Source organism: Vipera ursinii (genome assembly GCF_947247035.1).
Source record: "Vipera ursinii genome assembly, chromosome: 1".
Classification (NCBI taxonomy): Eukaryota; Metazoa; Chordata; class Lepidosauria; order Squamata; family Viperidae; genus Vipera; species Vipera ursinii.
In genome coordinates, this window is record NC_139512.1 from 179,862,809 (window position 1) to 179,883,544 (window position 20,736).

General features: G+C 46.7%; 1 protein-coding gene across 1 annotated transcript in view; it reads left to right on the forward strand.

The window, feature by feature from the left end:
• Positions 1-20,736, forward strand: part of UNC80 (unc-80 homolog, NALCN channel complex subunit) — a gene marked incomplete at its 5' end in the record, with an annotated part of 192,180 nt that overhangs the window by 97,623 nt on the left and 73,821 nt on the right. The window contains 5 exons of the mRNA XM_083369438.1: positions 2,609-2,747; positions 8,488-8,669; positions 14,363-14,494; positions 18,888-19,074; positions 19,915-20,046. Of these exons, the coding sequence (XP_083225564.1) occupies positions 2,609-2,747; positions 8,488-8,669; positions 14,363-14,494; positions 18,888-19,074; positions 19,915-20,046 (772 nt within the window). The remainder of the gene's footprint in view (positions 1-2,608; positions 2,748-8,487; positions 8,670-14,362; positions 14,495-18,887; positions 19,075-19,914; positions 20,047-20,736) is intronic.

A 20,736-nucleotide genomic window follows, 5' to 3' on the forward strand; every position in this document is an offset into this window, starting at 1 on the left:
CCACTGTCAGGAGGCGGAACCGACCAGATGGTTCTGCCCCAGGTGCCTGATGGACCCAGATAAGTTCCAGATGGCGCTTGGACTGATCCCTACCTCCCTCTCCCACAGCCCGGTCGAGGCCTTAGTTAATGCCTGGCAACAGGCTGCTTCGGAGGCTCTCAACCGCGTTGTGCCTTTGCGTCCTCTGACCCAGCGCAGGTCCTGACTCGCTCCTTGGTTCTCCAAGGACCTGCGGGAGATGAAATGCTGGAGAAGGAGCCTAGAGAGCATTTGAAGAACCAGTCGGTCCGAGTCTGACCGAACGCAGTTAAGATCCTTTTCTAGATCTTATCTTGTGGCAATGGAGGTGGCAAAGCGCACTTACTTCACCACCCTCATTGCGTCCGCAGATAACCGCCCGGCCGCCCTGTTTAGAGTGGTCTGCTCCCTTTTAAATCAAGGGACAGGAGAGGACCCCTTACGAGGACAAGCCGAGGAATTTAGTAAATATCTAGTGGACAAAATTGCTCAGATTCGGGCTGGTCTGGACTCTGGGCAGTATCTGACGAGAGGGAAACGATGAGTTTGGCCGAGAACATTTGGGAAGAGTTTGATCCTGTGACTCCAGATGAAGTGGACAGGATCATGGGGAAATTAAGTGCCGCCACATGTTTATTGGACCCGTGTCCCTCGTGGCTGGTCTATGCATCTTGGGAGGTTACACGAGGCTGGCTCCTAGCAGTTATCAATGCCTCACTGAGTGAAGGGTACTTCCTTGCCGCCTTGAAAGAGGCGGTAGTAAGGCCCCTCCTTAAGAAACCTGCATTGGATCCAGCTATTTTAAACAACTTTCGTCCTGTCTCCAACCTTCGCTTTCTTGCGAAAGTCGTTGAGAGCGTGGTGGCACGGCAACTCCCTTTGGTCCTGGAGGAAACTGAGTATCTGGATCCGTACCAATCGGGTTTCAGGCCCGGATATAGCATGGAGACGGCATTGGTCGCGCTGGTGAATGATCTCTGGTGGGCCCGAGATAGGGGTTACTCCTCTGTCCTGGTCCTATTAGATCTCTCAGCGGCTTTTGATACCATCGACCATGGTATCTTGCTGCATCGTCTTGAGGGGTTGGGAGTGGGAGGCACTGTTCTATGATGGTTCTCCTCCTACCTCTCGGGCCGTTCGCAGATAGTGTTGGCAGGGGGGCAGAGGTCAACCCCAAGGCCCCTTAGTTGTGGGGTGCCTCAGGGGTCAGTACTCTCGCCCCTCCTGTTCAACATCTATATGAAGCCGCTGGGTGAGATCATTCGTGGTTTTGGTGTGAGGTATCACCAATATGCGGATGATACCCAGTTGTTCATCTCCACCCCAAACCAACCCAGTGATGCCCTCGATGTGATGTCCCGTTGCCTGGAAGCGGTACAGATTTGGATGGGAAAGAACAGGCTCCGGCTCAACCCGGCCAAGACTGAGTGGCTTTACATACCAACATCTCGTTTAGTCCAAGAGGTTCCATCTTTGATTATGGGAGGAGAGATGCTACCTCCCGTTGATAGAGCACGCAACCTGGGCGTCCTCCTGAATTCACGACTCAGTTTTGAAGATCATATTGGAGTCATGGCTAGGGGGGCATTTGCCCAGATTCGCCTGGTACACCAGTTGCGCCCCTTTCTGGACCGAGATGCCCTACGTACAGTCACCCACGCACTCGTTACCTCCCGTATAGACTACTGCAATGCTCTCTACATGGGGCTGCCCTTGAAGACCACCCAGAGGCTTCAACTGGTGCAGAGTGCAGCTGCATGGGTAGTGATGGGAGCACCCTGATACTCCCATATTACACCCCTCCTGCGTGAGCTGCATTGGCTACCGGTTGCCCTCCGGGTGAGATTTAAGGTGCTGGTACTTACCTTTAAAGCCCTACATGGCTTAGGCCCAGGATACTTGCAGGACCATCTGCTGCCAGGAACGAATTCCCATCACCCAGTACGCTCACACAGAGAAGGCCTCCTCAGGGTACCGTCGGCCAGACAATGTCGGCTTGCGACCCCCAGGGGGAGGGCCTTCTCTGTGGGAGCACCAGCCCTATGGAACCAGCTCCCCCATGAGCTTCAGATGGCCCAAGATCTCCAGTCCTTTCGCCGCGGCCTCAAAACACTCCTTTTCCACCTGGCTGACCTGGACTGACAGGGATTTTAATTATGTTTACAATTTTAACTCTATTCTTTAATTTATTTTAATTTATTTCAATTTTTAATTTTAATTTACTGTACAGAGACCTTTAAGCTTTGTTGTTGTTAGCCGCCCTGAGTCCCCTGGGAGATAGGCCGGGATATAAGTCCCATTAATAAATAAATAAATAAATGAAACTGAAATACTTTGGCCACCTAATGAGAAGGAAGGACTCACTGGAGAAGAGCCTAATGCTGGGAAAGATTGAGGGCAATAGAAGAAGGGGACGACAGAGAATGAGGTGGCTGGATGGAGTCACTGAAGCAGTAGGCGTGAGCTTAAATGGACTCCAGAAGATGGTAGAGGACAGGAAGGCCTGGAGGAATGTTGTCCATAGGGTCGCGATGGGTCGGACACAACTTCGCAGCTAACAACAACAACAATGCATGGTATTCTTTTGCAGGTGATGAGCCTGTCTCCAGCACCACTTTCGCTGTTAATCAAGGCAGCTCCCATCCTCACAGAAGAGATGTATGGGGACATCCAGCCTGCAGCATGGGAGCTATTGCTTAGTATGGATGAGCACATGGCTGGTGCAGCAGGTAAGAGGTTCCTCTCACTTTCTAAGAATGCCCTCAAGAGTGCAAAAATGAAAGGAACTGGAACTAACACAGTAGTTTTACCCAGCATTGGCTTCTGAGGATTTGTTATGACTCAGGGCCAGCCGGTGGGTCCGGCAGCCGGTTCAGATGTATCGGATGACTCAGATGAGGGGGAGGAGGAGGGTGTGGAAGACGAACCGGCTGATGATGGCTTGGAGGCTTTGCAGAGCCCTCAGCCGGGGACCTCTTCTCAGCTGCGTGAGCCCGATAGTGCGGAGGATGATGACCCACAGCTGGCCCTGTTCAAGGATGCCCGACGCAGGAGGCAGTCGAGCAGGAACAAACAAAGAAAGGCTGTGGGACTCCTCGGGAGGAGGCACAGGGAGACCACGCCCTGAACTCTAAATAAAAGGAGTGTTTGGGGAGGGGCTGGTTGCTGAAAGCAACCCTTCCGCTTGAGGATTCAAGTTCCAGTGTTTTTGTTTCTTGTTCTGTTAATTGACTAATAAATCTTGGCAGACGCTTTTCAGCCTTGGACGCTCTCCAGTCTCTTCTGTTTGAATAGGGGTTTGCCTTACTACAAGGCCGGAAGAGGGCTGGTTCAGAACAGTTTGCTTTCAGCCTCCCACCCCTTACTACTACGATGGAGCAGCTTCTTGCCGAGAATGCTCAGCTCACCCAGCAACTCACTTTGCTGGCAGCTCAGGTGGCTCAACTGCAAGCTCAGGTACATGCTGCACCCCCACCCAGGAGGAAATGTCAGATAGCTATGCCGGATAAATTTGCTGGCAATCCAGAACTGTTTCCTGCCTTCCTGGGACAATGCCAGCTTTTTATCAGCGTGAGAGCAGCTGATTTCCCCACTGACCGAGATAAGGTGGGATTCGTGTTGAGCCTTCTGTCGGGGGATGCAGCTCGTTGGGGCACGCCTCTGCTGGCACAGCCTAGCCCTTTGTTGGATAACTTTGGGGGGTTTTGTGACCATATGCGCCTCATGTACGAGGACCCGATTAAGGCGCAGACTGCCACCCGACGTCTGAAAGCTTTGAGGCAGGGTCAGCGCCCCCTACAGGCCTATATCAGCGATTTCCAGCTGCTTAGCCAGGATTCCGCCTGGAATGAGGCTGCGCTCGTGGATGCCTTCCAGGATGGCTTGTCAGAGGAGATGTTGGATGAGCTGGCCCGCGTGGACATTCCCTCAGACCTGAATGGGCTGATCCATCTTTGTCTGCGGATTGATGCCCGGCTGCAGCAGCGAAAGAGTCGCCGTGCCACCCCACAGACCCCTGCCGCCCCTGTTGTGCGTGAGCCCCCAGTCCAGAGGGAGGAGCCAATGGAGCTGGGTGCCGCCAGGTCCCGTCTCTCGGTGACGGAAATGGACAGACGACGATCGGGGGGGTTGTGTTTTTACTGTGGGGACCCTGGACATTTGGCTGCTTCTTGCCCGAAGAAGCGTCAGCGGGCGTCAGTGACCAAGCCTGCCCCGAGAAAGTCCTCTACTTTGCTGTCGGGAAACGACCCGAGCCCGATCTAGACGGTGTGATAGATCGGGCGACTCACAATGACCACGTCGAGCAACGCCATTCCGACGGTGCCTGTGAACCTCCACGGCATTTGATTTTGGAGGCACGACTGATCCTTCCTGGCAAGCCAGAGGGGATTCCGGTCCATGCCTTAATTGACTCTGGGGCTACCACTAACTTTATGGACTCGGCCTTCGTGGCCAAATGGACTGTTCCCTAGTGTCCGGTGGATCCGCCCATGCTAGTGGAGACTATTGATGGTCGAGTGCTCCTGTCCGGGCCTATTACGGCCGCCACGCAACCAGTGTGTATGGCCATCAGTTCCCATGTGGAGGCCATTCAGTTCTACATCACTTCGGATCTGCACTTCCCCGTGGTCTTGGGACTGGCGTGGCTCCGGGCGCATGATCCACAGATCTATTGGTCTCAGAACTTGGTCACCTTCCCAAGTTTGCAGTGCGTGGACCACACCCGCCATATCTGTGCCGGCCAGGTGGAGGGTTCCTCAGGGGTTTCCTTGCCTCCCGAACTGTCCGACTTTGCTGATGTGTTCAGCGAGTCAGAGGCGGACCAATTACCCCCGCACAGGCCCTATGACTGTTCCATTGATCTAGTCCCTGATGCGCCTCTCCCAGTGGGGCGTTTGTACTCCATGTCGGAGCCCGAGTTGGCTGCATTGCGGGACTTCCTGACAAAGAATTTGGCTCGTGGTTTCATCCGGCCCTCGTCCTCGCCAGTGTCTGCGCCCGTGCTCTTCGTCAAAAAGAAGTCGGGCGAGTTACGGCTCTGCTGTGACTACCGGAAACTCAACGCCATCACGGTGCGTAACCGCTACCCGCTGCCCCTCATCCCCGAGCTCTTGGACCGACTCCGGGAGGCTAAGATCTTCACGAAACTGGACCTGCGTGGAGCTTACAACCTCGTCAGGGTTCGGCCGGGTGATGAGTGGAAGACGGCGTTTGGTACTCGCTATGGACATTTCGAGTACACGGTGATGCCGTTTGGCCTGACCAACGCCCCCGCTGTGTTTCAGCATTTTATGAACGACATCTTTCGAGATCTGTTGGACCAGTTTGTCGTGATTTACCTGGACGACATCCTGATTTACTCCCCGTCGCGTGAAGCGCATCATCAGCATCTCCGTCAGGTCCTGCAGCGCCTCCGGAAACATCAGCTGTTTGCCAAGTTGGAGAAGTGCCAGTTCTACCAGGTGACCATCGATTTCTTGGGTCACCGCATTTCTCCTGAGGGCATCGCCATGGAACCGAGTAAAGTTGAGTCGTTGCAGAGTTGGCAACCCCCGCGTCGCGTGAAGGATGTTCAGCGACTTCTTGGATTTGCCAACTACTATCGAACATTCATCCCTGGCTTTGCTGCCTTGACAGCCCCCCTCACCCGGCTCCTGCAGAAGAAGACTCGGTTCCAGTGGAACGCCCCCGAACAACAGGCGTTCCAAGCTTTGAAGGACGCCTTCATGAAGGAGCCCATCTTGAAGCATCCTGACCCGCAACGGCCGTTTGTCGTGGAGGCGGACGCCTCCGACATTGCCATTGGGGCCGTGTTACTCCAGGCAGCAACGCCCAACGGTACCCTTTTCCCTTGCGCGTTTCACTCTCGGAAATTGAATCCCTCGGAGCGCAACTATACCATCTGGGAGAAGGAGCTGCTGGCCATCAAGGCGGCGTTCGAGGCTTGGAGGCATCATCTGGAGGGGGCGCGGCATCAAATCGAGGTCCGGACGGACCACAAGAATCTGGAAAGCCTGCAGACCGCTCGGAATTTGAACCAACGCCAGATCCGGTGGTCCCTCTTCTTTGCGAGGTTTGACTTCCGGGTGCGGTACATACCAAGCGGGCACAACCAGAGAGCGGAGGCTCTGTCCAGGAAGCCCGAGTACACCCGAGTGGAAGACAAGCTTCCGCCCAGGACAGTGATCCCCGTCGAGTCTTTTGCTGCGGTGCGGGAGCCGGTGGATATACGGGCTCGGATCCGGGAGGCGCAGCAGCAGGAGGCGTGGGTGGCTCAGCGGAAGGAAGAGGTGGGGCCAGATTCGCCTTGGTCGGTCACGGATGGACTCCTGTATTATCGTGACCGGCTCTATGTTCCAGGAGGGCCACTCAGGGGACTCGTCCTCAGCCAGTGTCATGATAACCCGGCTGCGGGGCATTTTGGTCTGTTCAAGACTCTGAACCTGGTCTCCCGTACCTTCTGGTGGCCCCGAGTCCGACACGATGTCCAGTCTTATGTCACCTCCTGCGTTCCATGCAGGCAGGCCAAGTCAGCGACAGGGGCCCCGCCTGGTTTACTGCAGCCTTTGCCAACACCCAAGAGACCCTGGGGGGCTGTGTCCATGGACTTTCTGACGGATCTACCCCCATCCTCCGGCTTCACGACAGTGTTTGTGGTGGTGGACATGTTGACCAAGATGGCGCACTTCATCCCCTGTCGCGGCTTACCGTCAGCTCGCGCCACTAGTCGCATGTTCATCCAACAGGTGTTCCGGCTGCACGGCCTTCCTGATAGAGTCGTCTCCGATAGGGGGGCCCAGTTTACAGCCCGCTTCTGGCAGGAGTTGATGCGGGCGTTGGACATTAAGGTTTGCCTCTCGTCCGCGCATCATCCTCAGACCGACGGGGGTACCGAGAAGGTCATCGGCATCTTAGAGCAGTATCTGCGCTGCTACGTTAACCTGCAGCAGGACAATTGGGTGGACTATTTGGCCATAGCCGAGTTTGCCTTTAACAACTCGCAGCACACCTCCACGCAGATGACACCGTTCTTGGCCAATGTGGGTTATCACCCCCGGTTTTTCCCCCTTTCTCCTGTGGACTCACCGGAGCCGGCAGCGAACGAATTCATGGCGGAGTTACAGGCGATCCATCGGTTGGTGCGACGGCAGCTGGAGAAGGCCAAGGCCGACTACAAGAGGTTCGCCGATCGGTCGGGAAGGGATACGCCTCCACTATCGGTGGGGGATCGGGTCTGGCTGTCCACCAGGAACCTACCATCCACTCGGCCAGTAAGGAAGCTGGACCACCGTTACCTTGGACCGTTCCCAGTAGAGGCCGTCATCAATCCGGTCGCCTATCGTTTAACTCTGCCACGTTCCCTGCGCGTGCATCCCGTCTTCCATCGGTCCTTGTTGGTCCCCGAACAACCGGCTTGTCCACTTCGCCAAGCAGAACCTCCCCCATCAGGACCTCGTGATGGAGGCAGCACCCCCGAGTACGAGGTCGCCAGCATCCGGGATTCCCGCTGGCTGAAAGGTTGCTTCCAGTACCTGATCGAGTGGAAAGGGTACGGGCCGGAGGACTTCACATGGGAAGACGCGACCGCCGTTCATGCCCCTGCGTTGGTGACAGCGTTTCACGAACAATTCCCATCCCGACCGCATCCGGATCGGCAGCCCCGGGGGAAGGGCCCTGCGGTGCGGGATAGTGTTATGACTCAGGGCCAGCCGGTGGGTCCGGCAGCTGGTTCAGATGTATCGGATGACTCAGATGAGGGGGAGGAGGAGGGTGTGGAAGACGAACCGGCTGATGATGGCTTGGAGGCTTTGCAGAGCCCTCAGCCGGGGACCTCTTCTCAGCTGCGTGAGCCCGATAGTGCGGAGGATGATGACCCACAGCTGGCCCTGTTCAAGGACGCCCGACGCAGGAGGCAGTCGAGCAGGAACAAACAAAGAAAGGCTGTGGGACTCCTCGGGAGGAGGCACAGGGAGACCACGCCCTGAACTCTAAATAAAAGGAGTGTTTGGGGAGGGGCTGGTTGCTGAAAGCAACCCTTCCGCTTGAGGATTCAAGTTCCAGTGTTTTTGTTTCTTGTTCTGTTAATTGACTAATAAATCTTGGCAGACGCTTTTCAGCCTTGGACGCTCTCCAGTCTCTTCTGTTTGAATAGGGGTTTGCCTTACTACAAGGCCGGAAGAGGGCTGGTTCAGAACAGGATTTTCAATCTAATACCACAGAAATCTTCCTCTGATTTTGAGAACCTGTCCAATGCAGCCTACATTTATATGCATTGCCACCTTGTCTTCTCTTCATGATGTTTCTCTGCTTGAAATTCAAAGACAATTACCTGCTCCTTTTGTAATCAAGTCTGCTTATCAGTTTAATGAGCAGACCTTCCATCTCTCAGCCTCAGGTGCATCAGTAAAATAATAATGCTCCAGATAGTAGGGAAAAAAAGATGTTTCATGGAATATTTGCTTTCTGCAGCTGCCATGTTCCTTCTATGTGCTGTGAAAGTACCAGAGGCAGTTTCAGATATGCTGATGTCTGAATTTCATCACTCGGAGGCAGTGCAGAGATTGAATGCCATTCTCAAGTTCCACACTCTCTGGAGATTTAGATATCAAGTATGGCCTCGCATGGAGGAAGGAGCTCAACAAATCTTTAAGGTGAACAATGTACCACCTGATATATTTCCATATAGTAAGTATTATCACTACAGTACTTGAGTTAAGTGACACTTAGGTCAGGTAATAGATATGTGTTGGAACCTAAAATTTCATAATATATTATGCTAATTCCAAATTTATAAAATAGCATGCTGGCTTTCAAGTTTTCAAGAACCTTTTATCAAGTAAAATGACTAAACAAATAACAACAATTACAAAAACTCAACAATTATGAACAGAACCAAAAGGACAAGAGATGAAAATTTAAACTCTGGTTTCTTGAATCAACTTCCACAGAATGAGGGAATAACTTAATTGCAAATCAGATCCTTTGAGCTATAAAATGATATTAGCCTGTATCAAGGATTCACATAGCAATACTCTTAATTTTTTTCCTCACCAAATATAAATAGTCAGATGCTCTATTCCTTAGATTGAAATCCTTATGAAAAACGGTTTATAAAATCTTTATGATTTTATCCTAAACCATGTGATTCAAAATCTGCCAAATTCATCTTACAGTCAATATTACCCATAGAGGAAAGTATTTGTAGGTCAGGGTTGAACTGTGGGGTTCTTGCTATTGTCTGAGCTTGGTAATAAACTAGGTAACATCATCAATGCTAGAAGGGAACGAGGTTTACTCTCTACTTATATACTAGAGGCTTGCCCTGTCAGTGTTGATGGGAGTGTTCTTTGTGGTTATTTGATTAGGCTGTTGTTTACTGTTGTTTGTCTGAGTTTGTAGTTCCTTGATTGCAGTATTGTTTACTTCTTAATTGCTAGTCTTATATTAATCTTCATGTTAATGTTTGCTTATTTGGGAGTCGATTGCTGTAAGGAGGTGTTTTGGTCTTTTTGTTTCATTTTTAGCTTTTTCATTTTCTCTTTTGAATGGTATGTAGATGTTATTTATTTCTATGTGCCTGTTTATGACTGATTTGCCTGAATGGCAGGCTTCCAGGAGTCTAGCATTTTTGAATTTGGCTTGGTCTAGGATGCTTTCCAGTTGAAACTGTGGTTATGTCTGTCATGTGTTGTGAAATTAAGTAGTTTTCATCATGTCTTCTGACTGCCAGTTGGGGTTCATGAATGTGCTCTGCTAGTCTTCTGTCTGCTTGACGTACATGTTACAGTTTTACACTGCGTATCGTAGATGACTCCTGTTTTTTCTTCTGGGGCTGCTGGGTCTTTGTGTTTACTTAGGGTGTTTTAGAGCAGGGGTGTCAAACTGCCGGCCCACGGGTCAGATACATCATAGTGAAACCACGCCCACCCCATTGCTGGCAATGGCAAAAAAGTCACGATATGTCGCAACACATCATGTGATGTTGCGAGTTTGACACCCCTGTTTTAGAGGGCTTTAGTTGGTTTGCATGCATGTGATCATAATAGTCTATTGGTGGTTTCTGAGATGTTATCCTTTTCACAGTTTGTGTTGGTTGTTGTGGGATGAGTGGTCATGCACTTTTAAAAAAAGTTGCATGGGTTTCGATTATGTTGAAAGATGTTGTATAGACGATCTGTTTCCTTTTCCTGATATTCAGGGTTGCTGCAGTGTGTTTGTGTTTGTCTAGTGTTATTATGGAGCTTCTCCTGTAACACATTGGGTAGTTACTTTTCTAGTGGAGAACTTGGTTTGTTTGGGTAAATTTAAGATAGACTTGTGTTTCTAATTTGCCATCATTGCCTCTACCAATGAAGATATCCAAGAAAGGTAGCATGTTGTTATTTTCTTCTTCCCTTGTGAATTTTATTCCTTTGTGATGTTGTTGATAGTTTCATATGTCTTCTCTAATTGTTTCTTTTTTATTATAACAAAGGTATCATCAATGTCCTGGATCTATATTTTGGGTTCTATGCACAGGAATCTCATAGATTCTAGGTGTTTCATCATGGTCTCTGCTAAGAGTTGTGAAAGCAATAGCAATAGCAATATCACTTAGGCTAAGACTTATATTCTGCCCCATAGTGCTTTACGACACTCTCTGAGTGCTTTATAAATGTCAGCATATTGACTCCAACAATTTTACTGATCTCAGAAGGATGGAGTCTGAGTAAACATTGAGTCCCATTAGGATCAAATTCCAAGTTGTGGCAGGTTTTGCCTGTAATACTGCATTCTAATCACTGTGCCACCAATTTTTCCATCAACTCTGAATAGAATTTATAGTTATAGTTATAGTTTATTTGATTTATATACCGCCCTTCTCCTTGGTAGGACTCAGGGCGGTTCACAGGGCATATATAAAAAACAAAAAACACTATACAAAAATTAAAAAGAATTAAACCCTTGCCCAATAAAACAGTAATACAGATTAAAAACAATTAAAAAACCCATAATCCCCATCAGGCCAGACCAGCTAATTCGAACAGATGGGTCTTCAGGCCCCGACGGAAAGTTCGAAGGTCTGGTGCCATCCGGAGCTCCACCGGCAATTGATTCCATAAAGCCGGGGCCCCCACAGAGAAGGCCCTCCCCCTGGGGGCCACCAGTCGACATTCCCTGACTGGCGGCACCCTGAGGAGGCCCTCTCTGTGGGAACGCACAGGGCGGAGGGGAGTCGATGCCGGCAGCAGGTGGTCCCTGAGGTAACCCGGACCCATGCCATGTAGGGCCTTAAAGATCGTAACCAACACCTTGAACCTCACCCGAAAGACAACTGGTAACCAATGCAGCTCGCGGAGCAAAGGTGTAACATGGGAGTACCGGGAAACTCCCAAGACAACTCTCGCGGCCGCATTCTGTACCAGTTGGAGCCTCCGAGTGGTCTTCAAGGGAAGCCCCATGTAGAGAGCATTACAGTAGTCAAGGCGAGAGGTCACGAGCGCATGAGTGACTGTACACAGGGCATCCCGGTTTAGATAGGGCCGCAACTGGCGCACCAGGCGAACCTGGGCGAAAGCCCCCCTAGTCACGGCCACTATATGCTCTTCCAAAGTAAGCCGCGAATCTAGAAGGACTCCCAAGTTGCGAGCCCTATCCACGGGGGGTAAGAGCTCACCCCCCATAGAAAGAGATGGAACATTTGGAATGTCCCGGGATGCCGGAATGCACAGCCACTCAGTCTTGTCAGGGTTGAGCTGAAGTCTGTTCCTCCCCATCCAGACCCGAACCGCCTCCAGGCAACGGGACATCACGGCGAGGGCATCACTGGGGTGGTTTGGGGTCGAAAAGAAAAGTTGGGTATCATCGGCATACTGATGATACCCAACTCCAAAACCACGAATGATCTCACCCAGCGGTTTCATATAGATGTTGAACAGGAGAGGCGAGAGAACCGACCCCTGAGGAACTCCACAAACGAGAGACCTAGGGGCCGATCTCTGCCCCCCTGCCAACACCGACTCCGAGCGTCCCAGGAGATAGGAGGAGAACCACTGAAGAACTGTGCCTCCCACTCCCAATCCCCTGAGACGCCGCAGCAAGATACCATGGTCGATGGTATCGAAAGCCGCTGAGAGGTCTAATAGGACTAGGATAGAGGAATGTCCCCTATCCCGCGCCCTCCAGAGATCATTCACCAGAGCGACCAATGCCGTCTCCGTGCTGTACCCGGGCCTGAAACCCGATTGGTAGGGGTCCAGATAATCCGCTTCATCCAGGACCAGAGGGAGCTGATGCGCCACCACACTCTCAACAACCTTCGCAAGAAAGCGAAGGTTGGAGACTGGACGAAAGTTGTTCAAAACGGCTGGGTCCAGGACAGGCTTCTTGAGGAGAGGTCTCACCACCGCCTCCTTCAAGACGGCGGGGAAATAACCCTCACTCAAAGAAGCAGATATAACCGCCTGGAGCCAGCCTCGTGTCCTCTCCCTAGCTGCATAAACCAGCCAGGAAGGGCACGGGTCCAACAAACATGTGGAGGAGCTCAGCCTCCCCATAATCCTGTCCACTTCATCAGGGGTCACAGAATCAAACTCTTCCCAGATAACATTGACAAGACCGCCCGTGTCCTGATCGCCTGACTCTGCCCAGCTGGAGTCCAAACCGGTCCGAATCCGAGCGATTTTATCCGACAGATGATGACTAAATTCCTCGGCACGAATTTGATCTAGTTGAGTACCGTAGACCACACCTGTGATAAGTTTGTTTTAGATCACAGGTGTCAAACTCGCCACATCACGTGATGTGTCATGATGTATCGTGACTTTTTTTTTGCATTGCTGGAGCTGGGATGGGCGCGGCCTCCATATGATGCGACCAGCCCACGGGCCAGCACTTAGACACCCCTGTTTTAGATTCTCAGTTCTCCTTCTTGATTCTTCTGATGACTGATTTCACTCTTCTTTTGTCTTTGTAGAAATGTAGAACTTTCCCTGGATAATAATGCTAAAATTATAAATAATCAATTGTACTCTTGCTCAATTGGTGGGAAAGATAAAGCAGTGGTTTGTAAGCTGTAGAAAGTACTAGAAAAAAACATTGTAGAGAATAAACCTTTGGGGGGGAGGGTTAAGAGATTTTATCAGAAGTCTTAACTATTAGAAAACAGTCGATTGTTTAAAGCAGTTTCTAACATAGTGGATCATACAAATTCTCTATTAACTATGCCATATTGAGTTTCTGAGAAGATTTAATCTAGTTGGAGCTGATAGGCAAATTCTAGTTTTTAGAAGCACTGAGAGTGAAATTCTAGTATACCATTTTTAAAGAATGCTATGAAGTAAACTGCACATTGTAATCCCAAAATAGCCTGGTTCCTTATAGTTGTTGAAGTATAAATGAAGTCATTTGGGTCTTGTTATAGCCCTTTGAGGTAGGCAAAGTCTCAAAAAACAGGAAGACACAACATGGAGTCCAAGGAATGAGCAAGGTGTTTAACAGGGGAATTTTAGAAAAGATGACTCAGCCCAGAAAAAGCAGAAAGGGTGAAAAAGAAACTCAAAATATTCCCACCTTGATTTTCTTTGGTATAAGAGAAAAATAAAGAATATTGTACAGAGAAACTCTGACAGACTTTCAAGATTGTGATATTTCATCCCAACATGGATTCCAAGAGTCATCTTTTCTAAAATTCCCCTGTTAAACAGCTTGCTCATTCCTTCTCCTTCCCCAAGGCCAAGTCTATATTCCTTCACATTTGCAGATCTATTGTTCTCCCATGTGAATAGCTATTTTAACCCTATAATTTATAGCTGAAAGGAAATAATATATTAGTATTATGTTTGTCAAGACATATGGTAAGATGATATAATGAAAGAAAAATGACCAAATTGTTTGGCCTTCAAATCTCCATTTCCTAATACTAGTACTTTTTCTGGATGCTCTATATTGAGAAAAAAAGAGAAACAGTACTGAACTTTTGGAATATATACCAAAGTCTATGAACATTGTCTTCCCTCCTTGATCAAAGCCATTTTTTTATTATTTCAAGCAGTTCTTATAGTGCTTGGACAATGCTTGTTTGCCTAGATAAGAAAAAGTTTGCTTTGCATTTTATTTATGTATTATAATTAAGTTTTTAAAAATAAAGAAATCCTAACTTAACCACCCAAAAATTTCAAGAAGGAATTACTTGCTTTTCCATTTTTGTGTGAGGAAAAATTGCATTTTCTAATTCTTCTTTATTTTAGGATAGAATTAAATAAATTGACATATTTTGGCATTTCCTTGTTCCTGGAAAAATGCATTTTCAGGAGAGATATACAAGATTATTATTATATTGAATCTTCTGGACTTATTTTTACAGATTCCTCCACCAAGTATTAACTTCACCCTGCCCTCTCCAGTGCTTGGAATGCCATCTGTCCCCATGTTTGACCCTCCATGGGTTCCCCAGTGCAGTGGGAGTGTGCAGGACCCCATCAATGAAGATCAGTCTGTAAGTAGGACTTTCTTTGGAATGGGCATCTGTATTTTAGACAGGAAAAGCTAACTGTGGTAGAGGGTGAAGCCAGGCAGAAAAAATATATAAGGCAGCTTAATAAAGGCATCTGCTTCATGGATTACTGCCTTGTTTTGGCGAAGGGGCTTGCGTAATTCAATGAAGCTATGAGCTATGCCGTGCAGGGCCACCCAAGACGGAATGGTCATAGCAGAGAGTTCTGACAAAACGTGATCCACTGGAGAAGGAAATGTCAACCCACTCCAGTATCTTTGCCATGAAAACCCTATGGACAGTACCAAAAGGCAAAACGATATGACACTGGAAGATGAGCCCCTCAGGTCGGAAGGCGTCCAATATGCTACTGGGGAAGAGCAGAGGGCTAGCACTAGTAGCGCCAGAAAGAATGAAGCGACTGGGCCAAAGCTGAAAGGATGCTCAGCTGTGGATATGTCTGGTGGTGAAAGGAAAGTCCGATGCTGTAAAGATTTTTTCTCCATAGGAACCTGGAATGTAAGATCCATAAATCAAGGAAAGCTGGACGTGGTCAAACAAGAGATGACAAGACTAAACATCAACATCTTAGGTATCAGCAAACTAAAATGGACAGGAATGGGTGAATTTAATTCAGATGACCATCAGGTATACTACTGCAGGCAAGAATCCCTCAGAAGAAATGGAGAAATGGAGAAGCCTTCATAGTCAATAAAAGAGTAGGAAAAGCAATATTGGGATACAATCCTCAAAATGACAGTTCGAATCCAAGGCAAACCATTCAATATCACATTAGTCCAAGTCTATGCCCCAACCACTGGTGCTGAAGAGGATGAAATTGACCGGTTCTATGAAGCCCTACAGCACCTTATAGAACTAACACCCAAAAATGATGTCCTTATCATCATGTGGGATTGGAATGCTAAAGTAGGAAGCCAAAAGATAACTGGAATAACAGGCAAGTTTGGCCTTGGAGTACAAAATGAAGCAGGGCACAGGCTGATGGAATTTTGTCAAGAGAATATGATGGTCGTAGCAAACACTCTTTTCCAACAACCCAAGAGACGGCTTTACACATGGACATCACCAGACGGTCAACACAGAAATCAGATTGACTATATGCTCTGCAGCCAAAGATGGAGAAGCTCTATACAGTCAGTAAAAACAAGACCAGGAGCTGACTGTGGCTCAGACCATGAGCTTCTCGTTGCAAAGTTTAGGCTTAAACTGAAGAAAGTAGGGGAAAGCGCTAGGCCAGTCAGGTATGAATTAAATCATATCCCTGTTGAATATACAGTAGAGGTGACAAATAAATTTAAGGAATTAGATCTGATAGACAGAGTGCCTGAAGAACTATGGACAGAGGTTCGCAACATTGTACAAGAGGTAGCAACTAAAACCATCCCAAAGAAAAAGAAATGCAAGAAAGCAAAATGGCTGTCTGAGGAAGCTTTGCAAATAGCTGAGGAAAGGAGGGAAGCGAAAGGCAAGGGAAAAAAAGAAAGATATGCCCAATTGAATGCAGAATTCCAGAGAATAGCTAGAAGAGATAAGAATGCCTTCTTAAATGAACAGTGCAAAGAAATAGAAGAAAACAATAGAATAGGGAAGACCAGAGATCTTTTCAAGAAAATTGGAGAGATGAAGGGAACGTTTAATGCAAAAATGGGCATGATAAAGGACCAAAATGGCAAGGACCTAACAGAGGCAGAAGAGATTAAGAAGAGGTGGCAAAATTACACAGAAAAACTATACAAGAATGAGCTTAACGTCCCTGATAATCACAGTGAGGTGGTCACTGACCTCGAGCCAGACATCCTAGAATGTGAAGTGAAGTGGGCCTTAGAAAAGCTGAGCAACAACAAAGCTAGTTGAGGTGACAGTATTCCAGCTGAGCTATTCAAAATCTTAAAAGACGATGCAGTAAAAGTGCTACACTCAATTTGCCAGCAAATTTGGAAAACTCAACAGTGGCCACAGGATTGGAAAAGATCAGTTTACATTCCAATTCCAAAGAAAGGCAGTGCCAAAGAATGTTCAAACTATCGCACCATTGCACTCATTTCTCATGCTAGTAAAGTTATGCTTAAAATTCTACAAGCTAGACTCCAGCAGTATGTGGATCGAGAACTACCAGAAGTACAGGCAGGATTTCGAAGAGGCAGAGGAACTAGAGATCAAATTGCTAACATACGCTGGATCATGGAGAAAGCTAGAGAGTTCCATAAAAACATCTACTTTTGCTTCATTGACTATGCTAAAGCCTTTGATTGTGTGGATCATAACAAACTGTGGCAAGTTCTTAAAGAGATGGGAGTACCAGACCATCTTATTTGTCTCTTGAGAAACCTATATGCGGGTCAAGAAGCAACAGTGAGAACTGGACACGGAACCACTGATTGGTTCAAAATTGGGAAAGGAGTCCGGCAAGGCTGTATACTGTCACCCTGCCTATTTAACTTATATGCAGAGCACATCATGAGAAAGGCAGGGCTAGATGAATCAAAAGATGGAATTAAGATTGCCGGAAGAAATATCAACAACCTAAGATACGCAGATGATACCACTCTAATGGCAGAAAGTGAAGAAGAACTAAAGAGCCTCTTGTTGCAGGTGAAGAAGGAGAGTGCAAAAGTTGGGTTGAAACTTAACATTAAGAAAACCAAGATCATGGCATCTGGCCCTCTCAATTCCTGGCAAATAGATGGGGAAGAAATGGAAGTAGTGACAGATTTTATTTTCCTGGGCTCCAAGATCACTGCAGATGGGGACTGTAGCCAAGAAATTAAAAGACGCTTGCTCCTGGGGAGGAAAGCCATGGCAAATCTAGACAGCACACTAAAAAGCAGAGACATCACCCTGTCAACAAAAGTGCGTATAGTCAAGGCTATGGTCTTCCCAGTTGCAATGTATGGCAGTGAAAGTTGGACCATAAGAAAGGCTGAGCGCCAAAGAATTGAGGCCTTTGAACTATGGTGCTGGAGAAGACTCCTGCGAGTCCCTTGGACTGCAAGGCGATCAAACCGGTCAGTCCTAGAGGAGATCAATCCTGACTGCTCTTTAGAAGGCCAGATCCTGAAGCTAAAACTCAAATACTTTGGCCACCTAATGAGAAGGAAGGACTCACTGGAGAAGAGCCTAATGCTGGGAAATATCGAGGGCAATAGAAGAAGGGGACGACAGAGAATGAGGTGGCTGGATGGAGTCACTGAAGCAGTAGGCGTGAGCTTAAATGGAGTCCAGAAGATGGTAGAGGACAGGAAGGCCTGGAGGAATGTTGTCCATAGGGTCGCGATGGGTCGGACACGACTTCGCAGCTAACAACAACAAAATATATATATATACAGTATATATATGTATATATACAGTATGTATATATATACAGTATGTATATATATATATACAGTATATATATATATACAGTATATATAGATATACACACACACACACAGTATATATATATATATGTGTTTGTGTGTGTGTGTGTGTGTATGTTTAGGTTCATCTAAAGATTATACTAATCTTCAAATCCCTCTGTTAACCATCTGTTATTATATTTAGTAAGTAAAAAGTCTACAAACGGTTTCCAGTCTCTTATAAAGCTGTCTAGCCCATTATCTCTAATCAAAGCAATTAATTTCACCATCTCTGCTGGTTCAGTCAATTTCAAAATCCATTCTTCAATAGTTGGCATATCTTTTCTTTCCAGTGTTTGGCAAGTACAGTCCTCGCAGCAGTCACCAGGTGAAGAAATAGCACCCCAAATTGTTTTTCAATTGGCTTGTCCATCATACCTAAAATCTTCTACAGCTATTCTTGATTACACAGATCATTTGTCTAATTGAGTCTAGGCGTAACAACCTAGAACATTATTACAAGAATTAATTCTTTTCCTCATACAGAGAATGCTGTGTCCCATTCTTCAGACATTTGAAAATATCTTGTCAATGTGAACCAGGAATAAGTTTATCTTAATAATATAAGGGGTCTAGCTAAATTTTCTAGCTTTGTCCCAGCTTCATAGCACATATTCCATTTAATTTCCAAATAGTTGTCAATATTTCTTCCTCTGTTACATATGCAACATTTGGTAATACTCAGTTTTCATGAATTTTTGCAGCTCTTCATTTATTTTTTCCCAAAATGAGATCAGATAACCTGCAAATTTCAAGATTATCCAATATATATCACACACACACACACACACACAAACACACACCTTATATGTTTTCATTCTTTCCTTTGGTGCGATGGGTGATAAATTCTGATAGTTGATAAATTATTCACAAAAATAATCCCGAGTTAAGTTTGGTGAAGTAGTATTCAAGTATGCAAGTGTCTTTATAAAAAACAGGGCAACTTTTTTCCAATTGCTTTTTTACTGGTTTAATTGCAGAAGTCATTTTCAGCCAGGGCAGTATCACGTTCTCATCAACGAGCAGAACACATTCTGAAGAACCTGCAACAGGAAGAGGAGAAGAAACGTCTGGGCCGAGAAGCTAGTCTCATCACTGCCATACCTATCACCCAGGAAGCGTGCTATGAACCCAGCTGTTCCCCAAGCTCAGAACAGGAGGAAGAAGGTGCACCCACTTTGTACTCTGGAATGTATTTTTTGGGATAGCAAGGGATAAAGTCATCACATGAAGACATACACCACATAAGAAAGGCAGATTTTTTTTCTATATTTATATTATCAGTTATTTCTACTTCCAAGAGCTGCAAAGGGCCATTACTGGTTAACATCACGAGAAGATGCAGAGTGCAATCTTTGTTCCTAGTTTTCTTTTCTCCCTTCCTCCCTTCCTCCTTTCTTTCTTTCTTTCTTTCTTTCTTTCTTTCTTTCTTTCTTTCTTTCTTTCTTTCTTTCTTCCTTCCTTCCTTCCTTCCTTCCTTCCTTCCTTCCTTCCTTCCTTTCTTTCTTTCTTTTTATTTCTTTTGAGGAAGCAGCTTAATATACCTATTTTCTATCTTGAAAAAAGAATAAATTATGCCACTGAAATTTAACAGTGTGATTTGGAGGCAGTGAGGTTAAGGCAGCAAAAATAAGGCACCTGCAGACTACAGGAAACGCCTATCCCTATCTTAAATCATTGATGGTAATGAATGCTTCAGACTTCCTTAATTGGTTTCTGCTACTGAAATGCCATAGGACATATGAAATTGTTTCGTTACTGGTAAGTCCAGGAAGAGCTTCAAGGGCCTCTGCAAATTTGTTATACAAACGATTCTGCTGTTGGCAGATTTCTCAAAAATGGATCTTGGAAGAACTGATACAAAATCTTTTCATATCCCTATATAGATACAATACAATACAATTAAGTGTATTATTCATTATTATATAATAAAATGGATTTCATTGTTGCAATTAATCAGCAGACTACATAAATAAAAATTTAAACATCTTCTGTTGATTTTATCAGTAGAAGAAGTCACCAACCTGGCATCACGCCGTCTGTCTGTGAGTCCATCGTGCACTTCCAGTACATCACATAGAAACTATTCTTTTCGACGTGGGTCAGTCTGGTCAATGCGTTCAGCAGTCAGTGCTGAAGGTAAGGGAACATTAGATTGGGGGTTGTCTTATGAATGACTTATTGACTCTTAATTTTATTTCTGTGTTAAAATGTCTTGGAAAAGCTGCTACCAGACTCCTGTTTTGTTTTGTTTTTGCCATTATAGACTGACACAGCTATCTTCTTACAGTATTTAAAATATGTTTATGTAATCTCCGATGCGAGGTGTCCTAATTCCCATCATGATGACAACTTTATTATCCAGGGAATAATCTCAAGTTAAATCAACAATTTTAATGTGGATATTATTTAAGATCCAGTCTGGGTTGGTCACGGGGACCAGAGGTTTACTCTTCTAACCTTTTGGGCTCACAGTGGGGCCCATCTTCAGGGAACTTCTCTCTAACAGAATGTGTTAGACATTCCATTCTCTCTCTCTAGCATTCTGTTAGAGAGAAATTCCTGAGGATGGGCTCCAATGCAAATCTGAAAGCTCAGAACCTCTGGTCCAGACTGGATCTTAAAATAGTATCCACATTAAAAATTACTGACACAGATTGGATCTTGCATCATTATCCTGGACATGTACAGTGGTGAGATTCAAATATGTGAACAACCGAATCTCTGTGTGGATGCCTCTTCCGGAAGTCCACTCTGGGCCTGGGCAACAAAAAATTAGCTACCGGTTCTGCTGAAGTGGTGTGAACTGGCTGAATCCCACCACTGGAC